The sequence below is a fragment of the Thalassophryne amazonica genome, chromosome 5 (genome assembly GCF_902500255.1).
Source record: "Thalassophryne amazonica chromosome 5, fThaAma1.1, whole genome shotgun sequence".
NCBI classification, from domain to species: domain Eukaryota; kingdom Metazoa; phylum Chordata; class Actinopteri; order Batrachoidiformes; family Batrachoididae; genus Thalassophryne; species Thalassophryne amazonica.
This window is the reverse complement of record NC_047107.1, coordinates 48,987,541-49,004,776: the sequence shown is the minus strand read 5'-3', so window position 1 is coordinate 49,004,776 and position 17,236 is coordinate 48,987,541. Positions and strand designations below refer to the sequence as shown.

Genomic DNA, 17,236 nt, shown 5'->3' with positions numbered 1-17,236 from the left:
CCCTCACTTCAGCTGCACAACCGAGCACATGTGGAGACACCAAGTCCACAAAGAATGAACAAAATAAGTATTACTAATGGGAAAAAATATATATATTGTAAGTAAATGTCTATAAAGACGGTTTTGTTTGACTGGTAATAAAACAGCTGTTAATATGGAGACTTCATATGAAAATATTTGATTGTCTAGTTGTAATTTGGATAAAATAGCAAATGAGCAAAAAACACACCAACACTGCATAATTTGACACAAATGCAGAATTTTAATTCTGTCCTAATTAGACAGAAAACTTTTGTATTTTTTTTATTTCTCAAAATATGTAATACTGCAGAATTAAATGAAAAAGTAATAATCTGATTGTTCTTAAATTGCAATTTTCAGTGGTCACTTAAAAAATAAAACTTTTCAGAAATATCGTGCAGTATACAGTGCCGCTTTAATTAAAAATTTTGCAAATAATTTATTTTCACAAATTATCGAAGTGTTGTCTTAACTCTAATATATTCATAACGCTTAATAGTTCAAAAAGACTTCTATCCGTTTTTACATATTTAAAATATTTTTGACTTTACACGACCAAATCTGCGAACAAGAAAATGTACTTATTTTAAAAAAATGTAGTGAAAATCAGTCTGCAGATCAGATGTTTCTTAAATGTAACTTAATAAATAATTTAAACACTTTGGTCTTTTTGTGCCTGTGATCCACTCAAAAGATTTGACTATTGAATTCCAAATGCGATATCATTCATCCTGATCCGTTTCACCTTATTGGAACTTTTCCTAACTCCCAGTACAATAAATGTAAAATATTTATGCTCCATGAGAAATAAATAGGTCTGTATTCTGACTGTTTTATAAGAACATCTTATATGAAATACATTTGCGCTGTGTGTAACTTTAAAGCGTAAACTATTAAAACTGATGCCATTTCGTTATTTAAAAATAATAAATAATGAACATTACTGAGGCGGATACTTCACAAAATCGCAGTCAAAAAATGTCTCTTCTATTTATTTAACGCTACCGATTTATTTATAAATCGGCAGAATTATTATTTTGCGCACTTGATGGTTTAAAGACGGCGCGTTATGATGGGAAAGTTGATGACCACCAGCACACGCACACGCACAGGGAACAGTTCGTATTCCAGCGGCGACAGTCGGTAACAAGAAGACGCTCCGAGACGGTCACGTTCACATTTTACACCGACGGGAACGACGTCGTGCGTAACGCGGCTCCTTTTACGCGCAACATCCGGCGGAGCTGCAGCCTTTAAAACGATGTTTACTGTCACCTCGACTGGTGAAATATTTGTTTTTCTCGTTACACATCACATGATTAAATTGTGCAAACAAAACAGACACACCCTGACTTTTTTTTTTTTTTTTTTTAATTAACAAAGTAAACAAACAGCAGATTTGTCTGAAACCATGCACGCACTCGTGCGTGGCACCAGAGGATCGTGGTTACAGCGAAGATCCGGCTTGGTGACCTCCCTGTGACCCCTGATACTTTCAGCTGCTTCTCCTCCTGGTTATCAGTTCGCATCCCGTCAAAGGGACGCGCGTGAACGTGGCGCTGCTGCTGCACGTCAGAAGTACACGTGAGATGTTTTCATGGAACGAAGCTAATCCGCGTGCACGTTCTCTGTGTGTATAAACCTTTGAAATGGTTTTCAATAAGTAGATTCAAATTATCCCAACAATCAAGTCAGATGATATTTATTATGTTAATTTATTAATGTTGCAAATTGTGCTTTAATGTTGTTGTTTTTGAGCCGATTTGGAGTTTTTGCACTTTTCAATGAAAAAACAAACAAACATCTGACGTCTGGTGTCACCAAATGACTAAATGACCGGAAAAAAATGATGTGACTGTGCAACATGAGTCACATTTAAAGTCTGTGAGATTGTCCTCAGCCGTCCAACCAAACATTCTTGCTGCTTTTTGTTTGGGTTTGGTCTGTGCTCGCATTCCTGCTTACACAAATCTTATAGCATGTCAGATGTTTCTTTCCTGTGTTTGGAAAAACAAAAGGGTTTATCTGAATTATTTATGATTTTTGCTAAATAAAATAAAAAGGCGGTTGGTGAGCTGTGACGCAAAACCAAATTGTTGTAAAAAGACAAAGTTGCAGGAGAAATGCACAGAAACCAAAATACTATTAATGCTTTTTTGTGGGGGGAGAGGGGGGAACAAAAAACCCTTTATCCACCTTTGCGTGCGTGTGATAGGCCAGTGCCACAACTGATTTGGGCAGCAGATCCAGATGCGTCGCACAGGCCTATAGGAGCGCGGCGCGCGCGCAGAGGGGGAGGGCAGTGCTTCCGAGGCGGACCTGACTCCATTTGTAATGAAGGATCTGATCCACATCAGTCCGCGAGGGCTAGAAAGAAAGAACCGACGATCACAGCGAGGATCGAAATCACTTTGAACCGGATCTCACGCTCACTGACGGCGCGGCGCGCGTGCCGCGGGCTGTGCGCGCGCACACGCATAGCAAAGCGCAGAACAACAACAACAACAACAACAACAGCCCGATGATATATCGGTGAGCACGGTGGATTAATTATTAATTGTTATTTTTTTAAGACCGAAGATCGGATGGTCAGAATCGCTGGATTTTTAAAACACTCGGAGGGATTAAACTGAGTTGAAAGAAAAGCGGTGCAGCGGAGCGCGCACGTGCAGGATGAGCGTGTTCTTTGCACCGGGGAGAGCGGAGCAGTGCGCGTGAGGTGAAGGCCCCAAGATCCTTGCACGCACGCACACACATGCACGCAAGCATTTGGTAATTAAACTTAAAAAGAAACAATAATTTAGTTGTTTTACACTGTAAATGTCGCATTAACTCAGGTTGGTGCATATTTTTTTCCTTTTAAATGATTTATTTTCTTATTTAACTGTTAATTACAGTTTATGCCATTTTAAGTCACTGTCATGCATATGTAGTTATTTGTTAATAAAAGTCGATGATAATTGTCCAGGAACACAGAATACTCTGTGTGCAAAGCCCACTGAGACATTTTTGGGACTTTCCTCTTAAATGGAGTGTCATTGAAATGGTTGACTAAACTGTTACATAATATAAAATATTTGGCTTTCATCACTTACAAACCAAATATATCTAAATGTTAATGTCGATTTTCCAGGAACCACGTTGTCAAAGTCACTGAGACATTTTCTGTTTTTTTAGGCTGTAAATGAAATTTGCTTAACTATTATATATTTGTCTTTAGTCAGTTTCAAATTCACTATTTTGTCCTCTACAATAAAGCAGTTTAATATTAAATCACATCCGAGTTTAGATGTGATCCTTCATTTAAACAACCAAAGCAAAACAAACTGCAGAATCCAAATTCCTTTGGTCCTTTCCCGTGTAGTTAAATGTTGTGCAGCCTGCAAACGGCACAGTAATATTATTTATGTATAAGTCAAACACTGTGCGTGCACGTGTGTGTGCGTGTGTAGGACATGGCGAACGGCGGGGACCAGCTCGGTCTTCCAGGGCGTCCTGACGCAGACTGCATGGATTCTACAAAAGACAGCAAACAGGAGACTCGAACCTACAACTTAAACTCACCATCGCCGCAGACAGCGTCAACTCAACAGGTCCGCTTATTATATTATTATTATTATTATTATTATTATTATTATTATTATTATTATTATTATTATTATTATTATTATTATTATTATTATTAATCTTACTACGAAAGTGAACTAACATTTTTACGAATTTGTCATTTAATTATTTTTTTTAAATTATTTTGCTATTTTAATGTTTGTTTCCAGATTAATTAAATTTATAGAGAGTCTTGCATTTATACTATAGGGAATGGATGGAATCAAAGTTTTCCTTCATGACCGCGAACTTTGGACAAGGTTTGATGAAGTGGGAACAGAAATGATCATCACGAAGGCTGGACGGTAAAAAAAAAACAAACAAAAAAAAAACCCTCAAAGTTTAACTGTCAGCATATATTCATTTTTATTTATTCAGGTGTTTGTTGCTCCTTCCGTTTAAATTGTCATCTAGTACATGTGTTGTAAGATTTGTCTTTATATTTATTGCGTCTGTTTCCTGAAGGAGGATGTTCCCGAGTTACAAGGTGAAGGTCACGGGACTCAACCCAAAGACGAAATACATCCTCCTCATGGACGTCGTGCCCGGGGATGACCACCGCTACAAATTCGCAGACAATAAATGGTTTGTAGAAAGTTTTTGTCCTATTATGAAAGGTGTTTTTAATGTTTAACCATACGTCATCCACTGAAACATTAAAACAAACTACAAAATTCAACCACCATTATTATACATCTGTATCCAATACATTTTTTTGTCCACATTCTAATTTCCACATATTTACTGAAATGTCAGCAGTGTTAAGTGTCGCATAAAGTTCGGGTTTTTCTCGGAGCTGCATGCGGTCCAGACTGCATTAGGCTACAACTTTATCTGTACCCGTGGTTTGGTGTGGAGGAAATATCCAACCCAATAACACGGTACGGTGAGGTCCATCTGTGTTCAGCTTCTTTATGCACGTTACACACGTGCGCCCTGTTACCAAGTAACGTTTGTGCGTAAAAGTTCCAGCTACGCGTAAAAGAATAAAAGCGCGCTGTGACTTGACGGTTAGACTTGTGTTTTTGTGTGGCATTTTTATTCTTTTTTATTTTACGAGGTCATCAGATGATCCTCAGGAGCCTCAAAAACTCCAGCTAGTGCGCACTTTGTAGTTTTTGTGATTCCAAACCAGCTGCGTCTTCAGCTTGATGAATTGAAGCGTGTTGGAAACGTTCTTTTTTTAAGTCGATCAAATCTACTGATCATGGCTCAGGCAGGTCCTATCGCTGCGATAAAAAAAAAAAAAACTGGTCTATATTATTTAAATTGATCTTAATTTCTGTCCTGATTATTTCACTTTTATGGAATTTTTGCAGCATATTTTTGGGCTTCGATCCTCTTTGAGGCTGAAGGTGCGCGGAGCGTGCATGAAACCTGAAAAACTGCAGAATTCATTGTTTCTAAATTTTGAGGAGTTAATTTGAGTCGACAGGCCAGATGTGTCGATCAAACTGCAGCGAGTTATTTCGTGTTCTGGTGACAGCTCCACACAGGCCTTCTGCACCGCGGACCCTCTTCCAGCATGAGGGCCGCTCAGGCAAACCTCAGCGACCCGCTCAGTCTGACTGGAGCATTTCGCCTCATGTAGGTCGGTAACGGGAAAAGCAGAACCAGCGATGCCCGGGAGGCTTTACGTCCATCCGGACTCTCCAGCTACCGGAGCGCACTGGAGCCGCCAACTGGTGTCGTTTCAGAAACTCAAACTGACGAACAACCACCTGGACCCCTTTGGACACGTGAGTTTTCTTATTGTGGTTTGTTTCTCTGCTGCCCAGTAAAAGTCGTTGAATTTTAATTGGAGCTCCTGGAAAATTACTCAGCTGTAGCTAACTGTGAAGCCTGTAGGGGAAACCGGGAGCAGTTGTAACAGCATGTAGTCCAGGCAGCCTGTTATAATTCCAGCCCAGTTTCACATTTTTTTTGTCCTCCCATCACGAAATGATTCAAATTTTCGTGACAGGCTTTTTTAAAACTCACTATTACTAACCCTACTCCTACCCCAACTATAACCATAACCATAACCGCTTACTATTCATGTCCTTCTGGGGGAAAGTAAAGTTTGGTCTTTAACATTCTGCTTATTGTCCTTTACAACACTGTTTGTGCTGTTTGTTCCAGAGTTTATATATATATATATATATATATATATATATATATATATATATATATATATATATATATATATATATATATATATATATATATATATATATATATATATATATATATATATATATATAAGATGTCTGAAATTCAGTTCCACCAATTATGTAGTTCCACCAGGTTTAAGGTCACAGACACGGAATATTTGGAATATTTGTTTTAGTAAGTGTTCAGGGGTCTCATGCATGCAGAATCTTATAAATGTTATGAAAGGCATAAAAATTTATATTTTGGTAGTGTAATGTTCATTTACAACTGTCATCATGTGGTTTCTCGATGTTTTGATTGCAGCACCTATCTGGTGTGCAAGGGATTATGGGATATCTCCAGAGGTGTCAAGTAACGAAGTACAAATACTTCGTTACTGTACTTAAGTACACTTTTTAGGTATCTATACTTTACTCCATTACTTATTTTTCTGCCTACTTCTGACTTCTACTCATTACATTTTCACACAAGTATCTGTACTTTCTATTCCTTACATTTTTAAAACAAACAGCCTCGTTACTCTTGGCTTCAGCGCCGGTGGATGTGCGCTGAGGTGTCAGCGCACATCCACCGGCGCGGCTCCACCTGAAGCCCGAGGTGCCAGCGCAGTTCCACCAGCGCGGCTTCACTGAGGGCCGAGGCGCCAGTGCACATCTACCGGCGCGGCTCCACCTGAAGCCCGAGGCGCCAGCGCAGTTCCACCGGCGCGGCTTTACCGAGACGCCAGCGCGGAGTTATCTGACCATGGGTCTGAAGAAGGCAGTGACGGCGGAGGAGGGAGACGATATCAAGAAGTCCCTGGACTTTTTGTCTGAGGAAATCTCTGTTGTTAAAATGCAGCAGAAATCCATTATGGAGCTGGTGGAAGAAGTGAAGGCTCTCCGGATCCAGAATGCCGAGAAAGACCGGCGTCTGGTGCACCTGGAGAACCGTGTTGCGGAGTTGGAACAGTACACAAGGATGAACAACGTTATTATTACAGGAATTCATATTAAACCTCGATCCTACGCACGGGCGGTGTCAGAAGACAGCGGAGGCCAGTGAGCAGGAGGCCAGCTCAGTGGAACAACAAGTGGCTGACTTCCTGCAATCTAAAGGTATTCAAATGGACTGTAATAACATTGAAGCGTGCCACCCCCTGCCCAGGAGAGAGGATGGAGACAAGCGAGCTGTTATGAGGTTTGTCAACAGAAAACATAAAATGGCATTGTTAAAACAGGAACGGAAACTCAAAGGAACAAACGTATTCATCAATGAACATCTGACCAAAAGAAACACAGACATCACCAGGAAAGCTCGTCTCTTAAAAAAGCAGGGAAAAATTCAACAGACATGGACATCCAACTGCAAAACATTCATCAAACTGAACGGAACACCAGAACAAGCGAAGGTTATGGTAATCAGGAACATCGAGGAACTGGACAAATACGATCAATAAGGTATGAGGACACAAACACATCACAACACCATGACACAGACCAGAGGAACCTATTCATCTACTACATCATCTACATCTGGAGACAAGAAGGATATAACTCACAGGATTGCTGATCATGGAAAAGTAGAACTGAGAACATTTAAATACACAGACCACAATGTACTGGACTTGGAGCACGATATAGACCCGGACAATAATTTCTTCTCAAATATCAGTGACAGTTGTTGTTATTATACAGATGAACAGTTTAATCGGATCATTAAAACGGATAACAAATTATCAATAATCCATTTCAACAGCAGAAGTCTGTATGCAAACTTTAACAACATTAAAGAATATTTAAGTCAATTTAAAAAAATATTTAACATAATTGCTATATCAGAAACATGGATCAATGAAGATAAAGGAATGGATTTTGAACCAATCGAAGCAGTGGTTCGCAGATTGAAGCAATGCTTCGACCTATTGTTTCGTTTATTCTTTCTTTCTTTCGCTTAATTTTCCCCCACTAAAACCCTAAAGAGCATACTTCTGTGAGTATAATTTACCTTTTCTATGTTAAACCGACCTGTTATGGTCTTCTGAAACAGTTGATAGATGTATTTTATAACTTAAAAACGGGAGCGACGCTAATGCGTTAGCATGTCTATGGCATTTTAAATGTTAAAAGTTAGCATGAAGCAGTTCCAGCTGTCTTCACGTTCGGGTGCATTTGTTTTCAAATTGTAATATTTCTTAAATTTATTTTTGTTTATATATTAATAATCTAATGATTATTATATACAATTTCAGAGAAAGAGACAAAAATAACCTGAATAGAAACACAACAGAAAATAAAATATAAAAGCAACTAACAATGAACATACATAAATAAATACATACATACATAAATAAATAAATAAATAAATAAGTGTTTCCTGTGAACACCTAGTGACTCTTACACCTCCATTTCATCCCTGTTTTATTTAAGTTTAATGACAGTTTGTTTCGGTCAAACCATATTTTCAATGTGTTAATTTCTTCAGTGATTTCCTCCAGAACTATCTGCCAAACTAGAAAACTGCTGCATCCTAGTAAGAGCAGAATACTACTGGAATGAATTTGAATAAGGAAAGTTGTTTTTTTTTTCCTTCACTAAATGGATGCTGCACTCACTGCAGTTTATTGTCTGGAATAGTCCCAGATTGCATTTCAGAGCTTCTAGAATTGAAACATTTTCATGCAGGTGGTGTTGGGGGGTAATTTTGGGTTTTGGGTCTTGGGCCACATGTAGAACGAATCAGTTTTTAAATTAAGCTTTCAATTCATATAGTGGCATCTACTGTTTTTTTTTTTCTTTTTTTTTAAGGTTACTTTATACTTTTATACTTTAAGTAGGTTTTCTAGCACATACTTTTTCACTTTTACTTGAGTAAAGAGGTCAAGTTGATACTTCAACTTTTACCAGAGTGTTTTTAAACTGCAGTATCTATACTTCTACTTAAGTAACAAATGTGTGTACTTTTGACACCACTGGATATCTCAATAGTGCGAATAGACCATTGTTACATTGTTTGGTGCATGTGCACGAAGTACTCCACAAGTCGCTCATGTAGATTGCCGTGGGGTGCAGAGCCATTTAATGGGCGCGTGCATCCTTTGTGTAATTACACAGACATGACTGAATCTATTGATAACACTGTGACAAATGCCTGTAACTTGCCCAGAGAAAGATGGACAAAGTCTGAAATGTGTCCCAAATGTGACAGAACAATCAGAGAACATTTAATAGATAACATTGGTGCCATCAGCTGTAATCCTGTACACACTGAGCACACATTTTTGTCACAGCTTTATTCATAAAAATCATTTGGTATTGCAACATTAAAAATAGCATGTGTGAAACTCCATTTAATGTCTGGATTCAAACGTGCTTCGCACAAATGATAGCTGTGTTTGGGAGGAAAACCGGAAAAACAACAGACTTTTCCATCAGGAAGCACTGTCAGGGAGCTTGCAGAACACTATAAAAATGTAACGTTCCATTCATTCCTCGAAAACATTAAAGTGTACTGCTCCAGTCCTCATGAAGAGAAAACACCAACTCAATATTTTTCAAGCATTTAGAAACAGTAAAACACACACTGATAGCAGCTGAACCTCTGGCTGAAGGTGCAGTTTACTTTCGTTTTGAGGCAGATTGCCAGATCTGCACTTTACAAACCAGTCTGTAGGAGGACAGCCGGAGTGAGTCGTTTCATCCTGTTTTAGCACTTTTTTGGATCGTGGGTGATCGTAGTACAACAGCGCCCTGTGGAATAAGCCGCTACTCTTACGGTTTTTGGACAAATGGGTAATTAATGCTCCCCATGCCGATAGCAGAGGTGGGAGCTCACGCTTAGTCATGCAAGATTTAGACACTACTGAGCATGCACACTGAGAATGTAACAACAGTGTATTCCTGTGAACAGCCATCTGATCAGATTATTTCAAGTTTCATGACTGTACAAGAGCTGATTTCATAGCAAAAATCAAAGTTGTTATTGTGTTTTGTTTACTTGTTTTTTGGTAATTCACTCTTTATTGTCTTTTAAGTAAAAACACCAAACACAACCTGAACTAACAAAGTGAAAAATCAATGGTTTTGAGACAGTTTCCTTTTTGACTGGTACTCATGGCTTTAGAGGGAAGGGGGACAGCAGTGGTGGAGTTCTGTATCCCACCAAGAAAGAGCGGCACAGAGTGCCCCATTTTCCATGTATGTAGTTGAACCAAGAAGGGCTTCCAGTGAAAAATTTGTGCCATATGTGCTGTCTATCTATCTGTCTGTCTATCTGTGCATTAGGGGTGCCACGGTACACAGACGTCACAGTTTGGTTTCTATTTGTGTTTAGACATCATGATTCAGTATGAGTTCAGTTTTTACCAGGGGATGCTGAAAAGGGGGAATAAGGAGAAGGATTCTAGGGGCCCATGACTGACAGGCACCCAGAGAGGCCCCTAACACAATTATAATACTGACTAAATAATATGGGGGTGGCCCAGTAAGATTTCTTTTCATGGGGCCCCAAATCCCTGGTGGTAGGGTTGGGCGATATGACTTAAAATTCGTATCACGATATAAATTGAATCCTTTCACAGTAACGGTATATATATCATGATATAAATTTAAGTGTAAAAGTTATAATGGAAGTATTTCTAAATGGGTCATATAGTCCCTTTGCAAAGCTAAATTGATTAAAATAAACAAATAAATAAACAACAACAACAAAATACAAAAACAGATATAATTAATTTTGGCATGTATGTCTTTCCATACATCTGAGCTGAGCTCTTGCAGCTGACTGTGCTGTACGTCAGGATGTAATTCATAAAGAATGCAGGACGTCTCAATTTGGGAGGAAAAAAACGTTTTAGTCGATTGTAGTTTCTTGTTTGAATTACAGCATTTGGAAAGAGCTGCCATTTTATTTAAAGTGGCAATTCGTTTTGAAGTTATTAATTCTGACCGGACTCTGTCTCAGCAGAGAGCTGCACAGTGTTTGGAGCTGTGCCAACGGAACGGAGGACGATTCTCATTTCTTGACTGCAACAAGACAAGAGTCCCAGTTAGTGACTTTAATCCACACAAAAGTGACTCACGATTAACATATTTTAATAGCTTTGAGAGGGGTTAAGAAGCGGACTTGTGAATCAAAGAATCAATGAGACAGCAGATCGAAGCATTGCTTCACTGGTTCATGCTTCAAAGTGGAGTTGCGCTGCAGAAACGGTTGATTACAGACCCGCTGCAGGGTCTGCAATCAACATAGAGAAATGATCATTTTCCCGACAAACACCCTCAAAAACAACGGCTGCTCTGAAGGATCGATAAGGGAATCATTAAGCAAAAAGACTATTGATGTCGGTGGATCAAATCATTTCTTAACGATACCCGAAAAGAACTGGTTCTCTATACCCAACCCTAGTCCAGAAAGACCTCAGAGACGCCGCCACGTGGGTTGATGGGGTTTCACCAATGATAGAGCGAAAGGCGTGGTTTTTTCCTCTGCTCTCCTGGGTGAGACGGAGCTCTCAGCCACAGATATGTGCTCTCAGCGCAGTTGAATGAGGAAATGTGAAACTGTTTACTGCGGCTTTCTACAAATACGCGCACCAAATATGACCATAAAATTCACTAAAAAATTGCAGAAATTATTCATCATAATTCAAGTTATAGTAGGCCTATTAGCATAATTTAAAAACTCATATAAAGCTTGACACGTGCACTTTTAAAACACACTGAAACAGAGACTGAGTCTGGTGAATTTAATGGGACAGTTGTTTAATTCGGTCACGTGACTTTTGCATGCCCTAATTCAGTCAGGCGACTCCAGAGGGTTAAAATATCTCATATAATTTTACACTCTTACAAGGAGAAGTTTTAAGCTACCAAGGTGGAGATGGAGCCTGTGACCAAAGCACTGACTGCAGCCTTTTCTAGTTGTTCATAGTCACTGAGGAAGATACAATAACGTCATCAACAAGCATTACTGCGATTGGTCGGGGGAGTCTAAATCTCTACCGTCGGCCAAATTTATACCGTGAAACGGTTATATCTTGTATATCGTGCACCCCTACCTGGCGGCACCCCTGATTTTTACATACAGTATCTTTAATCTGTGATCAGCAGAGAGCTGCCCTTCAGACACTTTAACACTGAGACAAACTTTCTTTTTTCATTAAACGTTTATGAATTCAATTACATCTCTTGTCATTCATGTTGGGATGATTTTACTGTGCAGAACGTTTTTGTTTTTTTGTTTTTTTTTTGGCAACGCATCGTGCTGGGCTCCCTTTAATATTTTGGCCATTTTAAGTTTGTGTTTTGCACAAATGACGGCATCTATCTATAAAGCAAGAAGTGTCTGTGTGAGTGAGTATGTGGCTCGCATATCTATTTGTCAGATCAGTCTCAGCTTGCAGATATGGCTTGCGCATGGCACGATGATGCGCATCCTTTATTATGAAAATTATAGGAATTTATTTTCAAAACCTTTATTTTGAGACCTTTATTTTGATTAACAATACATTCATACTTCCAAGCTGATGTGGCTCACTGATGTTACTGGTAGCAAAGTTAAACAACATCAGATAGTTCACGTTGCTGAAACCATTTGACAATAAAACATCTCATGTCAGCGTCCCAGCAAATACTTTTACTGTGAAAGGCATGCTGTCAGTGTTCCTTGTGACTGAGCTTAACTTGACAACACTGAGGAAACGTTAGCTAAAATCCTTCTTTTTTTTTTTTGCTAACACCATCAAACCTCCCACTATTTGTACAATATTTCAGTAAGTACATAAGCTGAATAAAATCTTATATTTTCCCACAATTTGTTCAACATTTCAGCAAGTACATAAACTGAATAAAATCTTATATTTGCTGTGAGTTAAAGTTTAACTAAACTGTGTTCAGGAGGTGTATATATATATATATATATATATATATATATATATATATATATATATATATATATATATATATATATATATATATATATATATATATAATTTTTTTGTACTTTCCAGTGTCACTTGATTAATAACCTTAATAAGATACGTTTGTTGTTGTTCTTTATATTGAGACCTTTATCATCTGAGGTTAACTTTATTGGGGGGGGCTTGGTTTTTATAAAGTCACGAGGATAGTGTGGCTGGAGCCTGCGGTAGGAAGTCACAGATCTTTGCTTTAAGCTGCAGTCTTCTTCATTTGGGGAAGGGGACCAAGAGGGTGAGGTGGGTGTTCTGGCCCATATGTGTGTTTAATATAATTTGTTATTTCCATCTCATTTTCTTATAATATGTGTTTTTATGCTGGGCGAAGACGACGAAGAAGAGGAGGAAAACGTTGCCACGAACAGCGGGAGAAGAAGAAAACTAGAAGGGTGGAAATGAGAGTGGGGACTTTGAATGTTGGTAGTATGACTGGTAAAGGGAGAGAGCTGGCTGATATGATGGAGAGGAGAAAGGTAGACATATTGTGTGTGCAAGAGACCAAGTGGAAGGGAAGTAAGAGCAGGAGCATCGGTGGTGGATACAAGTTGTTGTACCATGGTGAGGACAGGAAGAGAAATGGTGTTGGGGTCATTTTAAAGGAAGAGTATGTTAAAAGTGTGTTGGAGGTTAAGCGAGTGTCTGACAGGGTGATGAGTGTGAAGTTGGAAATTGAAGGGGTGATGATGAATATCATCAATGCATATGCCCCACAGGTAGGTTGTGAGATGAAGGAGAAAGAAGATTTCTGGAGTGTGTTAGATGAGGTGGTGGAGAGTGTGCCCAAGCATGAAAGAGTGGTGATAGGAGCAGACTTCAATGGGCATGTTGGTGAAGGGAACAGAGGTGATGAGGAAGTAATGGGTAGATATGGTATCAAGGATAGGAATGGGGAAGGACAGATGGTAGTTGATTTTGCAAAAAGGATGGAAATGGCTGTGGTGAATACCTACTTTAAGAAAAGGGAGGAGCACAGGGTAACATATATGAGTGGAGGAAGGTGCACACAGGTGGACTACATTCTTTATAGGAGATGCAAGCTAAAAGAAATCACAGACTGTAAGGTGGTAGCAGGAGAGAGTGTCACTAGACAGCATAGGATGGTTGTTTGTAGGATGACTTTAGAGGTAAAGAAGAAGAAGAGAGTGAGAGCTCAACAAAGGATCAGATGGTGGAAGCTGAAAGAGGAAGACTGTTGTGTGAAATTTAGTGAGCAGGTGAGAGAAGCACTAGTTGGAGAGGAAGCAATTTTGGACAACTGGAAAAGTACTGCAGATGTGGTGAGGGAGACAGCTAGGGCAGTACTGGGTATGATATCTGGACAGTGGAAGGAAGACAAGGAGAATTGGTGGTGGAATGAAGAGGTGCAGGAAAGCATAAGGAGAAAGAGGTTGGCGAAAAAGTTTTGGGATAGTCGGAGAGATGAAGAAAGTAGACAGGAGTACAAGGAGATGCGGCGTAAGACGATAAGAGAAGTGGCAAAAGCAAAGGAAAAGGCATATTGCGAGCTGTACAAGAAGTTGAATAGTAAGGAAGGAGAAAAGGACTTGTACCGATTGGCCAGACAAAGGGACAGAGCTGGAAAGGATGTGCAGCAGGTTAGGGTGGTAAAAGATGCACATGGTAATGTGCTGACAAGTGAGGAATGTGTGCTGAGAAGGTGGAGGGAATATTTTGAAGAGTTGATAAATAAAGAAAATGAGCGAGAGAAAAGGCTGGATTATGTGGTGAGAGTAAATCAGGAAGTAAAAGAGATTAGCAAGGACGAAGTGAGGGCTGCTATGAAGAGGATGAAGAGTGGAAAGGCAGTTGGTCCAGATGACATTCCAATGGAGGCATGGAAATGTCTAGGAGAGATGACAGTAGAGTTTCTAACCAGATTGTTTAATAAAATCTTGGAAAGTGAGAGGATGCCTGAGGAGTGGAGACGAAGTGTGCTGGTTCCTATTTTCAAGAACAAGGGTGATGTGCAGAGCTGCAATAACTACAGAGGCATAAAGCTGATCAGCCACAGCATGAAGTTATGGGAAAGAGTAGTAGAAGCTAGGCTTAGAAAACAGGTGAAGATCTGTGAGCAGCAATATGGTTTCATGCCGAGAAAGAGCACTACAGATGCAATGTTTGCTCTGAGAATACTGTTGGAAAAGTACAGAGAAGGACAGAAAGAGTTACATTGTGTGTTTGTGGACTTAGAAAAAGCTTATGATAGGGTGCCAAGAGAAGAGTTGTGGCATTGTATGAGGAAGTCTGGAGTGGCAGAGAAGTACGTTAGGGTAGTGCAGGACATGTACAAGAATAGTGTGACAGCGGTGAGATGCGCAGTCGGAATGACAGACTCATTCAAGGTGGAGGTGGGATTACACCAAGGATCAGCTCTGAGTCCTTTCTTGTTTGCAGTGGTGATGGACAGGTTGACAGATGAGATCAGACAGGGGTCCCCATGGACTATGATGTTTGCAGATGACATTGTGATCTGTAGTGAGAGTAGAGAGCAAGTTGAGTCTAGTCTGGAGAAGTGGAGATATGCTTTGGAGAGAAGGGGAATGAAAGTCAGTAGAAGCAAGACTAAGTACATGTGTGTGAATGAGAGGGAGCCCAGTGGAATAGTGCAGTTACAAGGAGTAGAAGTGGTGAGAGTAGATGAGTTTAAATATTTGGGGTCAACTGTTCAAAGTAATGGAGAGTGTGGTAGAGAGGTGAAGAAGAGAGTGCAGGCAGGGTGGAGAAAGGTGGCAGGAGTGATTTGTGACCGAAGAATATCAGCAAAAGTGAAGGGGAAAGTTTACAAAACAGTAGTGAGACCAGCTATGTTGTATGGTTTAGAGACAGTGGCACTAACAAAAAGACAGGAGGCAGAGCTGGAGGTGGCAGAGCTGAAGATGTTGAGATTCTCTTTGGGAGTGACAAGAATGGACAAGATTAGGAATGAACATATCAGAGGGACAGCTCAGGTGGGACGGTTTGGAGACAAAGTCAGAGAGGCGAGATTGAGACGGTTTGGACATGTGCAGAGGAGGGACCCAGGGTATATAGGGAGAAGGATGCTGAGGATGGAGCCACCAGGCAGGAGGAGAAGAGGGAGACCAAAGAGGAGGTTCATGGATGTGCTGAGCGAGGACATGCAGGTGGTTGGTGTGACAGAGGAAGATACAGAGGACAGGGTGAGATGGAAACGATTGATCTGCTGTGGCGACCCCTAACGGGAACAGCCGAAAGACAAAGAAGAAGATTTGGTTTCTTGTGTTTTGTCTCTTTCACTTCCTTGATGCTTAAGGTGCCCAATGTTTGTGTCATCATTTTTTGTCAATATGGGACCATACCCACACAGTAATACTGCTGGAAAAGTGCACATATGGATGACTGTAGTACTATGGGTAGTCCCATTATATTCTTATCCTGGAATGTGAAGGGCATGAATGGTCCTGTAAAGATGTCTAGGGTTTTCACCCACTTGAAGCATCTTAAAACAGATGTGATTTTTCGCCAGGAAACTCATTTACATATTAAAGATCATAACAGGTTTTGACTCCAGAGCGAGAGTTGTTCAAATTTTAATTAGTAACAAAATACATTTCCTACTTTCTAAAATGGTCACAGACACAAATGGAAGATATTTAATTATTCTAGGGACTATCCTGCCCAATTCTGCTCTTAGTGAATGTCTATGTTCAAAATTTTGATAATGGCCAATTTGCCGATAACCTTTTGGGGATGATCCTGATTTAAATACACACCTTCTGATTTTTGGTGGTGATCTAAATTGCGTTATTGACCCTGTACTTGATAAATCTGTCTCCAGCATAAAACCCCCCTCTGCTATGTCACATTCTTTTTCAGACTTCATGACTCAAAACAGATACATTGATCCTTGGAGATTTCATAACCCACTAGCCAGAGAATATTCTTTTTTTCTCACATGTTCATCACACATTCTTGTATGGATTTTTTTTAATGGCTCTTTGATTTAAAAAATTCATAAATCCAAATATCTTCCAGTTGTTATATGAGATCATGACCTTTGGCTCTTGATATCACCTTGTCCCCTCACCACACATTTTTTCGTCCTTGGAGGTTAAACCCCTTAATACTTGCTGACCTTCCTTCTGCAAGTACACTCAACAAAAATATAAACGCAACACTTTTTGTTTTGCTCCCATTTTGTATGAGATGAACTCAAAGATCTAAAACTTTTTCCACATACACAATATCACCATTTCCCTCAAATATTGTTCACAAACCAGTCTAAATCTGTGATAGTGAGCACTTCTCCTTTGCTGAGATAATCCATCCCACCTCACAGGTGTGCCATATCAAGATGCTGATTTGACACCATGATTAGTGCACAGGTGTGCCTTAGACTGTCCACAATAAAAGGCCACTCTGAAAGGTGCAGTTTTGTTTTATTGGGGGGGGGATACCAGTCAGTATCACCATTTGCCTCATGCAGTGCAACACATCTCCTTCGCATAGAGTTGATCAGGTTGTCAATTGTGGCCTGTGGAA

General features: G+C 39.7%; 1 protein-coding gene across 1 annotated transcript in view; it reads left to right on the top strand.

Moving 5' to 3' along the window:
* The first annotated feature begins 2,627 nt into the window (after nt 1–2,627).
* Nucleotides 2,628–17,236, top strand: part of LOC117510438 (T-box transcription factor TBX5-like) — a 44,166-nt gene continuing 29,557 nt past the window's right edge. The window contains exons 1-5 of the mRNA XM_034170133.1: nt 2,628–2,740; nt 3,474–3,614; nt 3,838–3,932; nt 4,093–4,212; nt 5,219–5,366. Of these exons, the coding sequence (XP_034026024.1) occupies nt 3,477–3,614; nt 3,838–3,932; nt 4,093–4,212; nt 5,219–5,366 (501 nt within the window). The 5' untranslated portion in view covers nt 2,628–2,740; nt 3,474–3,476. The remainder of the gene's footprint in view (nt 2,741–3,473; nt 3,615–3,837; nt 3,933–4,092; nt 4,213–5,218; nt 5,367–17,236) is intronic.